At 38.9% G+C, this 13,991-nt stretch overlaps 1 protein-coding gene across 1 annotated transcript in view; it reads left to right on the top strand.

Moving 5' to 3' along the window:
- COL25A1 (collagen type XXV alpha 1 chain) overlaps positions 1–13,991 on the top strand; it is a 295,280-nt gene extending 281,289 nt beyond the window's left edge. Inside the window, exons 34-37 of the mRNA XM_086888426.1 lie at positions 210–263; positions 5,720–5,806; positions 8,657–8,695; positions 9,454–13,991. Of these exons, the coding sequence (XP_086744552.1) occupies positions 210–263; positions 5,720–5,806; positions 8,657–8,695; positions 9,454–9,456 (183 nt within the window). The 3' untranslated portion in view covers positions 9,457–13,991. The remainder of the gene's footprint in view (positions 1–209; positions 264–5,719; positions 5,807–8,656; positions 8,696–9,453) is intronic.

Consider the following 13,991-nt stretch of genomic DNA (forward strand, 5'->3'; position numbering starts at 1 on the left):
CTTTCTGTAGCTGCCAAAATGTCTCTGCCAAACTGTGTGACTTACTCATCTCACATACTCTTGTGTCTGTGCATGTGTCCACACATAACACACATATATGTACAGGGCATGCAGTGAAATCATCTCTTTAGGTTTCTCCAAGAGCATTTGAAAACTCAATCTGCATGTTAATAAAAGTCAACTTGTCTTTGTCCGTTTTGTTTTTATAGGGTTTCCCTGGTCCTCGAGGAGAAAAGGGTGATATAGGAGAAAAGGGAGAAAAGGTGACCACAGTGTTATTAACTGTTGCTTGATTCCTCAGCTAATCAGTTCTGCTGTCTTTATGCTATGAATTGTCCTGTTAAAACTTTTGTTTTTACTGTGTGCCAAAAGGCAAGTCACAGATACGTGCTAGAGCAAACCCATGAAAAAACACAAAAATGTATGTACAGGACCAGTAATATCAACATGACCCCAAAGCACAACCTTCTTTTTAGGCTCATTTTCTCCAATCCATCCTGCACTTGTTGAAAGTTCTGAAATATTTAATGCAGACATTAGTGGCAGTGATCTTATACCGAAGAGCCCAGCTCTGTTCCCTGGCAGTATTTGCAGACTAATGGTTGATCCTGGTGTAGCATGCCTTTACATGCTGCTTGTCCCACACCAAGTGGCTAAGACAGGAACTGTCTGAATTTTTATTTTTGGCAATGTTTTCTTTGCAATTAAGGGCTTTGTTATACTGGTGGATTGAAATTTAAAATTATATACTCTACCATTCTGGTAAACCAGCTAGACAGTGAAGTTAACAGAAACAGCCTGACTTCATTTGCAGTGCCCAGACACAGTGAGTTGGAAATCACTTTAGTGAAAAGCAGTACAGGATTTAATGTGTGTAGAGAAATTTCATGAGCTATTTCTCTTCCATTTCTAGCCAACAAAAGCCCAGTTGCTAAAATTGCTGAATTAGAACACACACAAAAAATCACCATGGGTGATAGGATCCATCTCCATTTCTTAATATGGTTAGGCAAAACATTTCCCAAGAATGCATTGAAAAAAGTATTATAAATTTCTTCCTTCCCTTTTGTCCCTGGGTATATTGCTCTTTCTTTTGAGCTCAGAGATCACTGGTAAGGTACTGATTTTGCAGAACAGCAGTTGTTTAAGCAGGTGCTCCATGTCTATTAGAAAAGCAGAGTATTACCTGGCAGAGTAATCACAACGGGTGGTGAGCCCTTGCTCGCTGTCAGAGTATGGGTCTGTCTGTCACCAGTGAACAGCTTTTCTCCTCAAGAGGTGTAGCTGATAACAGCTCAGAGAGGTGGTGGTCAAAATGCTCTTTGTGCTGAGTGCCAGATTGATTGAATGAGCTTAGCAGTGTGTTCTCACCCGGGATACCTGCGAAGAGTTGTGACCAGAGGATAAAAATTATGTAATTACATAATTACGCCTCTCTCATCAGTTCCAGTGAGGTCACTTGAATACTGCAGATGGACTTTTGAGCCTCACAGTTCAAGAAAAAAACAGAGAGCAAGGAGGTTACCAAGCTGGCAGGGGTCTGGGGCAAACACAACCCGTAGCAGAGGCTGGAGGAGGTGGGCTGGCTTAGTTTGACAATGGGGAGGCCAAACTACTTGAAAGGGGAGATATAAGATGACAGAGCAAAACTCTTCTGGGTAATGGCAGATGTGGGACCACAAGCTGCTCCTGACAGGTTCAGAGCAATTGTTCACAAGGAGGACAGCACAGCACTGGGACAGTGAGTCCAGAGAGGAGACTGAACCTCTGCCCAAGGGCACTGCAGATCCTGGTCTGGGCTGACCTGCTCTAGGGTTGGGAATCATCCTGCTCACAATGGGAATCTTAGGCAACCTCCAGAGCTCACTTTCAGCCAGAGTTTGTGAGTCTGTGTTTGCATGTACAACTAGAGCAGATAGGCAGACAAATTTCAGCCACCAGAGCTCCAGAAGATTTCTGGAAGAAAAGATGGAAAGCTGGTAAGAAGTTCACTTACGCAAATACAATGTGAAAATTAAACCGATGAGATTCAGCACTCGGGATGTAAAAATGTTTTATGTTCCAGAGTCCAGTGTGCTGCTTTTGGATATTTGTGATTCCCAGGGACTGACTAGATAAGTGGAACATGGCACTTTGAGTTGAAAGAGAGTGAGGGAATTGTATGTGGGAACGGTGTGTGGCACAGCTACACCCTTTTCAGAGTTCACTTGTGATTTAGGCTGCCTGTGGAGACCTGTTCTCTTGGGCTGCAGGACACATCCCCTAGGAACTCTGGACCTCCATCCCCCTAAAATCTCATGAAAAGGCAAACCCTGTTTCCTGAGGAGAATGCATGGGATAAAGTAGTTAGCGAGTCTGATACATATTTCATAAAACACAGTGTTTTGTGGACTTTCAGAAGGAGGATTGACTGGAAGTCTGTAGGGCAGAAATGGAGATTGAATACCTGCCTTAAAAATTCCCAGAGTATTTAAGGAAAACTAGGAGGCAAAGGAAGGCCTTTCTCAGTGAAAAGTCAGGGAAGATATAGCTGAGACCTCTGTGGAAGACACTTCCGTTGCACAGTTCAAACACATTTTTCCCATAAATTAGGAATATTTGTATCATGCAAGCAAACTTAATTCACCAAAATTGCTTTAGCTGCATCAATAGTTCCTTTTCCAAATAGAAAGCTGACACTCAAAAGACACAAAGTAATGCAATTAATCCAAATTCTCATTATAACAAGTCTTTTGTATTCTGGTGGTTTTCCTTATGTAAATTGTTAGTTATCTATGACCAAACTGGTGTAACAGAACCCATTTCAACAGATAAAACATTTTAACATAATAGATAAAGAAGTTGACCATCTAGCTTATGATTTCTTGGTTTTTAAATATTTCTACAGTATTGGCTATTGGTCTGACATCACACAAAATGAGATTATTGAGTTTCTAGTTAAGAAACTTAGATTACACTGCCAAAATGCATATCATTATGAACATGCTAAAGAGGACCAGTGACACTTTCTTTCATAGGCATGCAGGGAATAAATCTATTTTTTAAGTTTGAGATGAGGCCTAGACTGCTGATCTGTATTTTAGCCCATCAGTAGTTCTGCTACAGTGAAAGCAAATCAGTGTTTGCATTAAGTCTTCTTTACATGGCTGTAAAGATATTTTTAAAAGTGTTCTACATGTAATTACTCATATAAAATTATAGTCCAGGAGCACTCATCACAAAAAAGGTTTGTATTTTCAAGTTGTATGAATAGGAAAAAAAAATTCCTTTCAAAAATGAATAAGCTTTAACAAAAGTTGCCCCTGGTCCCAGATGCACAGTTGTGACTCTTGTAATGAATTTTGACAGAGGCATATGATGTGTCTGAACAGAGGATGAAAAGGCATTATCCTCTTTCCCTACACTCTCCATTGATGAAAATCTGTGCATGTGAGGATTGTAGATTGTTCCAACCATAATGATGTTGCAGAAGTGCCACATTTTTTTATTTCTCTAGGCACTGAGGAAGGACAGAAAGGAATTTTTTTTTTTTTAATCCTCGTCAGATGTAGAATCCCCATAACTCCTGTGGGTTTCTGTAGTTTAGGATAAGGTGTAAAGATCAAAGATTAAAAAGAAAGAACTTGGTCTGTGGAAAAAGTAGTAAAGTACCCAGGAAATTGAGGCTGTTTTCTACACAGGTGACTGCTGCATTCGTTTGAATAACATCAAAGATCTCCCTGTAAAACGGGAAGCTGAAAAACCTGCTGGCTTATAAAACAAGAAGTTAAAGAAATAAAAATCCTAAAAGTTAAAAAAATAGTCAGAAAGCAAACTGTACTGTTCATTTTCAGAATCCTTTCTGGAGTATGTCCATGCTTTGTGCTTGCATACACTCATTGCAAATACGTTGGTGCTACATTGAGCACAAATAGCATGAAATTTGACCCTAAGCTATTTGGTTCCTCTGCTACATTGTCATCTTTGTAGGTTTAGGATGGAAATGTAGCCAATTTATGATTCTTGTCTTGTGAGGTACTTCTTACATCACAATCTTATCATTTGGTGAGGACTGCTAATGTTTGGGTTGCTGTTTCTCCAAATATTATGCTATGACCTTTTGGCACACAGAAAAGATAGACAAGTAACTTTGCTTCTGTCATGACATGGATGCAGTATGCTTTGTTCATGGAACATTTTGTTTTATTTGAACGTGTCAAGTATGCTGTTTAATATTAAATGACTAATGTGTTTTCTTTCCTTTTTAAAGTATTATATATATACATTATTTCTTATGTGTAAAAATTATTTTTCTCTATTTTTAATGGATTAAGTCTCTCTGTACTGGTGTGGAACAAGTTAAATGCCTATTTAATATGCTTCACCAGAATCCATCTGTCTTTCCAAAGGGGCATTCCTTCCTTCTCCTTCTACCCTCATTCCTTACAATTCCTCTGTCTTTTTTACCCTTTTCCTCACAAATTAAATCCTCCCAACAGCCACAACCTCACTTGCTGGTTCTCCAATGTTATACTAATTTTCCTATGACTATTTTTCCCATTTCTTTGTGATATCCTGATTTACTCATCCTTCCTATCCCATTTTTTTACAATCCTAGTCCAATTTGTTAATTTTTTTTTAAGTAATCCCTTTTTGATTTTTGTGAAATTGAGAGCAACCTGAAACTCATTTACCATTGTGATCAACTGGTGTGAAATCAATTATAAAATGAATTCTCTAAAGCTCTTATACTGCTTGAAGGTGAGGTCATCTTTGCAGGTAACTTGGTTGAGGGGTAGCAATTAATTTCCATGAGAATTAAAGCATTGGAAGTTTTGGATTTAAAAAGAAAACTCAGTATGAAATCAAAGGACTGCATTTTGGTTAAACAAATAATGAAACATTGCCTGCAGTAGAGAGAATATTTAAATGTTGAAATGCTTAAATAAATAATCTGATTATCACTTCTGATTACTTTATGATACCAAGACAATATGAAATTGTCAAAAGTGTCATAGCACCTCTCCATCAAGCAGTTGGAGTCTTTTGATTCCTGTAACAGGGTTTGAAATGGTCGTGTTGTGTTTGGAGTGACAGCAGTGCATCCTCAGTGATGTCTGTGGGTTTCTGTGGGTGCCACAGAGAGCAGGATTTGTTCCAAACTCTTACCAGAGTGCAAAGGGTCAGTTAGCAAAGGATGCTCCTGGCCAGGATCACCCTTGATGTGACACCCTGGAAGCTGATGGAATTTGTTCATCCCTGTGAAGCGTTTGTGCCACTCTGCTGATGGATTCTGCTCTCCCAAAGTTACTTCGGACTCGTGGCAAATCCTCTGGGAAGCTCACAGCTTAGTGAGCACGTGCCCTTCAGTGCTATCCCTTATCAAAATAGGAGAACTCTTATTCTGGACTGCAGATTGGGGGGCTTTGCAGATTTGCCTCTGTCTCAGGAAATCAATGATTTCAAGCCCTGTTCTAGGTTTCAAAACATTCATAATACTTATATGAAATACCAACACAAACTAATAGAGACTGACTGCAGTTCTTGCTTGTGATCATATAATTTATTTTTCCACATAATGCACCATCCAAACCAGAACACAGTGGTAAGTGTCCTTTCAGCTCTCCATTGGCTTAAAAAGAAAAAAGCCTAAACTTTAAACCCAATCTTTCCTTTTTTTTTTTTTTTTTTTAAAAAAAAAAGAATGAAACATGTTTTATCCAAACCATTGTATCCACAGGGGGAAAAGGGAAAGAAAGGCAAAAAAGGGCCTAAAGGGGAGAAAGGAGAACAGGGTGCTCCTGGATTAGATGCACCTTGCCCATTGGTACGTCTCGCTTGTGTGTTGGGAGATTAGTCATCCTGCTGTAAACTGATGGAATAAGAAGTGAGGGGAGAGGAACAAGCAGCAGCTACTGTGTAACCTGTTGCCCTTTGTTAGCACAGCTTCATCTCAAGTCCAAATTCTGCAGCAGACTTTGTTTATAAACCTCCTAATTTGGTTTAAAGCACCAGACTTAAGACCTTTGGCCTAAGTTTGTGAGGGTTTGATGGTGGGGTTTTTGTTTTGGTTTTGTTTGGTTTGTTTTTTTTCCTGCAAAATACACTGGAAAGGAACCAAATTTGGAATGTGTCAGAATCAGTGCCCCACAGGTTGAAATCATAAGCAGTCAGCTTGTTCCTCTTGCCTCTCTGTTGTTTTTTGTTCACTCCATTTAAGTCAATACTGAAGGCATTTTCTTGACAGTAACATTGCAAGTTAATCTTTACAAACAGGGATTCCGTGGAATTAAGGGGGAAAAAGGGGAGCCAGGCCAGCCTGGCCTGGATGGGCTGGATGCCCCTTGCCAATTGGTACAGTATTTCTCTTTCCTACCAACCCTGCATGCAGTTCCTTTGTTTGTAGTCAGCCATTCTCAATGTAAAGTAATGTTTTTCTGAGCTGACTTTACATTTTTCACGTAACACATGCATGTGCATGAACAAACCAGCTGCTTCAAGTGGTCATAACCGCAATGAGAGAACACACGTTTTCATTGACACACCTTAAGCCTAACTCTCAGCAATTTTCTCCCACATCACCTGGTAATTTGTAATTTTGTGTCCTTCCTACATTTTCCCTGAGAATCATTGGTTTGTTACTTTCCTCGCAAAATACCCACTGCTTTACCCACCCTGAACCCAAGTTCTAGAAATCCAGCACAATGTTCACCTCTAATCAAGTCTGATGACCTCTGTCTGTGCTGCTCAGTTCCACACCCTGGCCTATTCCATAGCTACTCTGCACCCTGGTCTTCCTTCCAAATCCCTGCCACCTTAGGGGCATCTTTTCATAATTTGGCCAAAATGAGAGTCACAAACAGAAGGATGTAAATACTGTTTCTAAAAACCAAGGTTTCCTGTAAGCCAAGCTGGAGCTTGGCTTCCACACCATCCACAAGTAATGTTTGTGGTGTCTGGCCTGTTTATCAGAGTATTCAAACACCTCTGGAAATAAAAAGCTTACCTGATGTTTGTAAGAATATAACAGTCTGCAGCCCAAACCCTCACTGTCTTTGTTATTTAATGTCTTCAATTTAATGGTCTTTCCCTTGGAACTTACCTTCCTGGAGCACACACAACACTCCCCACCCTATGCTAGCATGAATTCAAGTTCCCACCTATACTAAAATGCTACTTCTTGACCCTCTCCCTTGTACCAATCTGGCAACAGTGATTTTTATTCAGTGGTAAAGGAAGTTGGAACTCTTCCATTTAAGAAAGAAAACCCCAAATGAATAGTACATACACATTTCCTAAAGATACAAGGAGAATTTTCTTTTCAGTTGTTCACAGTAAAATTTGATCTGCATGCTCTGCTATTGTTTGGTGGTTAAGCACGGTTCTCTGAGATGAATGTTAAATTAAGTAGGTTTTATTTTGACTATAGCACTTCTAATTTGAAGTCAGTTGCTTTTTAATTGTAAATACATAGTCCATTAAGATTATTCCACAGTCCATGTTGTTTGCTTCCAATTAATGGTAACCATATCTCATATTTTGCTGGGGATAATCAAGCATGCTTTTGTAATTTAAAAATGTTTCTCTGTCTCTGTATTATCATTTATATCTGAAGATTCACTAACAATCGTTGATAGGTAAAAAAAAACTCTGTTCCTAGATAATTGCTAGAATAAGCAGCAGGTTTAGGCAGCAAGCCATTCACATCAGACCACATGCAAGTATATTCAAAAATCCATATTGATCATTATCCTCACATGTAGGGCAACATTAAGTATTGGTATTCTAAATTCTAAGAAATGTAAAGGCCTGATTTTTTTCTGCTTAGAAACTATTCTGCCTAGAATAGTTACATTGTATGTGCTCCTAATTCTGAGCATATAATTCCATGAATAAACCCTGAAGAGCCATGTAAATTCGAATTAAATCCATGAAAACCAGTATGACTGTGATCAAAAGCTGGCCCAGATCTTACTGGATGCATGGAGATACAGGAAGGTAGGGTGGCAACAGGAAAGAAAAGGAGTGACTCTCACTAACATGAGAAGAAATTAGATGCCCATATTGTCCAAGTGCTGAAATAGTCAGTGGTGCTGTGCTGTCCAGCTCCCACCACTGATGTTTTCTTCCACTGTGGCACTCAAGGTATGTTCAGGCCTTAAGATTTTGCTGCTCCATTCAAAAACTGATACTGAAAGTGAAAAGAAAAGGTCCTACTCCCATTTGAGTCTTGCTGTCTTATCACAGAGTGACCTTTGTACAAGGGACCCATAAAACATAATATTCTCCAGATAAAAGTGATAGTATTTTTTTTCTCACTGATCTTGTACATTCAGGTACAGATGGTTGTGAATAAAACCGTTTATATTTAAAATAGTATGTAGCCTGAGCTCTAACAGCAATAAGGAACTGATAAAGAAGTTCTAATGGTTTAGAGAAAAACAAATCTTTATAGCAGAGAAATGCATGTATGTATTTACAGTGTAAACCTTCTCGCCTTTGGCTTTTCCTTCACTCTCAGAATAAGAGAGGAAATAAATTAAGTGGTAGCTACATTTTAGATAGAAAGTCAAAGCTCCTTCAGCTTTTCCAACAGATGTTGATGAAATATCTATCCTATCAAACTTACTTATGTGCTTTTTTTTTTTTTTTTCCCCTTTTACTCCTCTTGAAACAGGGTCCTGATGGATTACCAATGCCTGGCTGTTGGCAAAAGGTAGGATGGGCAGAGCTTTTTCTTTCCAGGAGCAGTATGTCCTTAGCACACAGAAATGCCTGTCACAATCGTACTGAGCAGTATCAAGATATGCTTTGAAGCCTCCTAGACAGACATACCCAGCAATGCAAGATCAGACCTCTCCATGACAATAGTTGATGTGATACGTTGTAATTTATGTAGAATATTTCATTCAGACAGTACTGTAGAAATAGTTGGCATTAGTTTCCTGGAAGGTCCAAGACTTTTCTTTTTTTTACATGGAGACTCACACATCCTTTGATTTCTGCAGATGGTCAGTGCTTCCTATTCATTATAAAAGCTCATGGATGTGGCATTTTTGTCGAGTGTTTCGGTCAAGCTATTATTACATTGGTTTTCTGGGATACTGAGAAGGACAGCGTATCCTGACCTTTTATTTGCCTTACTTTTCTATTTTTCCATAAACACCCCTGGGTTTTGGGTTTTGTGACAACATTACTTTACTGGCGACATTATTTTAGTAATGATTTAACCTAGGCAGTGCTTGATTTAGAAACGTAGCATTCAGAATAATACAGTTGGAGGAACACTGGCATATAATACATCAGAAAACATGTAGCATAAGTGAAATCCCAGATACATTTATCTCTGAAGAGTAGTTGGTGCTGAGGAAGTAACTATCTATATTTGCAACTCTGCCTTATCTGTGCATTTGTAATAGATGTCTGAAATAACTTACTAATTTGATTAATCTGTATCTCTTTTTGTCTCTGCAGTGATGAATCTAACCTTACAAGCATGAAGTTGTGTATATAGTGCTCCACTTTTTTTATTTATAGTTGAGAACTGAAAATTTGGTTTTACAAGTCTGAGATATGTTTACATGTAGCTGCTTCTACTTGTTTGCAATAGTCCATACATACATCTTTTTTTCACCTACATCTGCAGTTAGATGATACAATGACTGCAGGACAAACCTGCAAAGGTTGTCTCTCTAATGGGAGAGATCTCAAAACAATGATCAATAATAGGAATTAATATTTCTGTAAATTCTTATATTTTGGCTTGTGGATATGCATGGACCATGAGTGCCATGAACTAGTTTACAAGAAATTGTGACCAAATAAGAGCAAAATGCTATAAAATGTACTGTACCAGCTGCTGTTGGAGTTTACTGACTTGGCTTCCATGTCCATCTTAAAACACGTCACTGATTCATGACACCACATCTGCTCATATGAACTAAAAGCATGAGTTTGTGTGCCAGACCTGCTTGCTGTGTGATCATGAGTGGCTGCTCACAGTGACCTTTGATTCCAGCTTCTGAGTCATTTCCTTTTGTCATCTCAAGGGAGTCACACCATGGCTCATTGCTAGAAAGAGATAAACCAGAGGAGCACAGAAAGAGGCCTTGAATTTTTGGGGAATAGCATTCCAGCTGCAGGTGGATGGCTTCCAGGCTTGCGGGATACTTGGCCCCTTTGATCAGAGAGGGTCCCGCCTGTTGATCAGCTTCGGTTTTGCCTTGCGCTGCTCACGGTCGTGAAGACATTCGCGATAGGCCCTGTCGAGTCCTTCATCAAGAGGGACAGAACGTTGAAGAAGAAACCAGACTTCTCTGTGGGTTGTTTGAAAAGGTTACAGAGGTGCTGCAGGGATCATTTGATGGCAGACACCACCTGAGACCAGAAGCTTCTCAACCTCACTTGAGGACGGACAGAGTGTGTATACTCTGCATATTGGATTTTGGAATGCTGGAGGAGAAAGCACTCTTGAGGTGGGGATGAATCAGATCATCCTCCAGAGGAGGATAGCAATGGAACTGACCAGAGATGTTAGTATCATGGTGTGGTTTTCAGGTTATTCACTTTAAATTACACATGACTAGCTGAACTTCTCTACGGGGTTTTGGAAGCAATGGTTTGCTTTGTTTCCTTTGTTTCCTGTTACTGTTGCCATAAAGAATGCATTTCAATAATCTATTCAACATTTGTGATGACGGCATTGAAGAAAATACACTCAAGCCTCATATTCATCTTGTTTCAGTATTAACAGCTTTTATTTCAGAGTCTTTGAAGTCTTTAAGTCTAGAAAAGAAAGAGTTTATTTTTGTGTTTCACAGAATGATGTATTCATCTTGTTCCTTTTATGTTGTTACGGTGATTTTAGTGGACATTATTGCTCAAAAAACATTGGAGAGAAACAATTCTGTGTGATTATCACTGCACGCTTGTCTCCACGCTCCACTGTTAAATGTGTTGATTTTTCTCCCTTTCTGTTCAGATGGCTTTCTAGAGAAACATTTCCTTCTCCACTTTTTTTTTTCTTATTGCTAGAAATACGTAATTTGTGCACATTTGTAGTTTTGCCACGAGGTATTTTTTTTTAAATTTTGAGTCTTCATATGGTGCACTGAGTTTGAGAGATTAATTTATGAGAAATGGTGCCATATTTGGCAGATGGAAATTTTTTTTATATCGCTTCTGTTCCTAATGTATATAGCAGGATCATCCCAAATGGTTTTAGTTATTTTTCAAAGAGTTGTCTTTCATATGTAGACCAAAAGGAAAGTTGAGGAAGGCAGCTTGTCTCCATTCATATGAGGGCACCTTATGCCCTTCTTGGAACGCACATTTTTCCTAGCTCCATCGTTTCTAAATCATGTGAAGATGGGGTCACACTTTTTGTATTGCTTCACAATCTCAGATCAGTGGAAATGCCACTATAATGGAAAATTTCTCTTTGATGAAACTTTGTTGTCATTTTGGTACATTGGAGTCAAACCCAGCTTTTCATTGAGGAAAACACAGATTTTTAAATCACGAATTCAATTTAGCAGCCTCCAGTTAGTAAAATCCTACTAATAAAAGCAAAAACCTGACACTGTACACTGAATACATATGTATTTTTACTGCTCAATTCCATCTTTCCAATAGTAAAAAATAAACAAGTGTTCACAGATGTAAGGAAATATGCTTTGCTTTCCCTAAATTTTCAGAGATGCAAATGACAACCTGTTTGAATAGTAATGATTACAACAGTGAAAACCTTCAGGTGGCACAGGCAGAATATAAAATGTTGCCAGAGTGTTACAGCAATAAAAGGTGACTGAGGGCCTTTCAGAAGGAGGACAGGATCAGCACTCTGACTCACCACTTTCAGTCTGCTTGTTTAGGCAGCACTGTCTCAAAAACACAGCAGGCTGATGAGCAAGCTGCCTGCCTGGCAGAAAAGAGTCACTCATGTCAGTGTCCTGACTTGGCACATTTGGCTGGGTATGTGGTAGATGTAGAGAGTAGAAACTGAATGTTTTTTAATATATCTAATACTGGCAATCGATACAGTACAATGAAATAATTTTTAAAAGTTTTTAAATTTCAGAGTATTTACATGTAAAATCAAGTAGGATATTTATTATCTGACTAGATGGCATATCAGCCCCTTACTGAGACTGTCCACAAATGCAACTCATTTAAGAAACAGCAACAAGATAAACAATGCTGTCATTAGCACTTTCTTTTTCTTTTTTTTAATTTGTGTACTTATATTTTTTAACTGCCCTCCTAGCTTCTATTTCTGTATGTGCCAATAAAGCTAGCAAGCTTTGGTCCATGGTTTTGTCATTCAGGAAATAATTATAGACACTACTATAAGTTAAGTGTCAAAACTCAATTCTCCTTTAACTCCCTGACACTGGGGCCCTACGGAAGAAACACTTAAGCACCTTCATTTGCTTTCTTTTCTGTCTTGTAAATTAATTTCTTTATTAAATTCCCAGCAAGTAGGAAAGTAGGAATACCTTTTTCTTTTTTTTTCTCCCAAATAATCTTACTTGGCTTTTTTAGCTTTTGTATTGTTCAATAGCATGAAATGTTCATTCCTTTTAAATAACCATGAGCAAGCAGTAGACAATTTAATCTGAAAGGTTAAACTACATACATAGATTTGGCATTAATATTTGCATCTCAGATTGAATTGAAATGAAACTTAAAAGTTGCATGGTCAGTACAAGAAAAAAAAAATTTGGTTTAATATTTCATCAAGAAAAGCACCCTGTGAAGACTTGCAACGTGTTTATTTTGTTCAAGAAGCAATTATTTCTGGTGCTAGTATATCTTTTTCCTTTTGATGGCAAAGCTACAGTTTGAACTGCCAGTGTGTTGTTGTATCTTTTAGTGGCATTCCTCCAGATAGATATGATTTGTTTTGTTTAGTTTGTGACAGGAACAGTAGTTCCTCTACCAGTCTTTTCAGTTGTAGAAATGTGTAGTGGTATTAGTCTACACAGTTTCTATATCTCTGACTTTTTCCAGGTATGATTAATCCTTGTTTCTTTGAGAGTTTTCAGTATTTGTTTCATATGAAGTTTTGTAATTATCTGTTACTCCAGTGCATTAAAACCACATTGTGCAGAAGTCCTGCTACAGAGGCTGCAAATCTTTTAAGCACTGTATGGAATATGCCTGACATACGTGGTCCTTGTCTTCATATTCATGGACTAACTGTGGGAAAGCTTTCTTTCAGGATGCTTTGGACAACTTTTTATTTTTTCCTGAGATAAAGCATGAGATATTAAATCACAGAGCAATGATACAATGTATTTTTTGATTTATATTTTTATTTATTGCTGGTCGTGATGCCATATTCTGATAGTGTAGCAAAGCAGAATGATACTCTTCATCCAGCTGTTTATATATTCTTTTAGTCTATGGTGTAAGTAGTATGAATACTGAGTTTCAGAATGATCAAATCCATATATCTGCACATGTGTAAAGTATAGAGCTGTAAAAGGAATAGAAAGGTTGATGTACAGTGTGGAAAGTTAGCACTGGCTCCACTGAGCATCGCAGCCATGGACGGGGTGTGTGTGACCACCAGTTACTCAGTTATGCCACGGGAGAGACAAAGCAGCCCCAGATGAGATCAGCAGAGCTTTGCTGCTCGTGCTTGTAAGGCTGGGGGCTGTGGCAGGACACGTGGCTGGGATCCTGGATCCCCACGGAGATGAGCTGTCCCACTGACCACCCCAGAGCTGGGATTGTAAACCTGGCTCAGCCATGCAGGGCTCCTCCCCTGGCTGTGCCTCCCCATCCCCAGCAAGGACCAGGGGACAGAGATGCATCCTCCCCTTGCAAAGCTCTTTGAGACATGCAGGAGGAGGACACGGGTGTGAGCTTTGTAATGAGGGCAGTATTAACCACCTTCAGCAGTGGGTTTTGCCTAAATCAAGACTACTTCAGTAAAAACTGCAGAGATATTGTCAGCCTGTTTATTGAAAGTGATGAAGAGGTTCAAGGCATGCAGAAGTTGGCCC

The sequence above is a fragment of the Cyanistes caeruleus genome, chromosome 5 (genome assembly GCF_971803275.1).
Source record: "Cyanistes caeruleus chromosome 5, bCyaCae1.hap1.1, whole genome shotgun sequence".
NCBI classification, from domain to species: Eukaryota; Metazoa; Chordata; class Aves; order Passeriformes; family Paridae; genus Cyanistes; species Cyanistes caeruleus.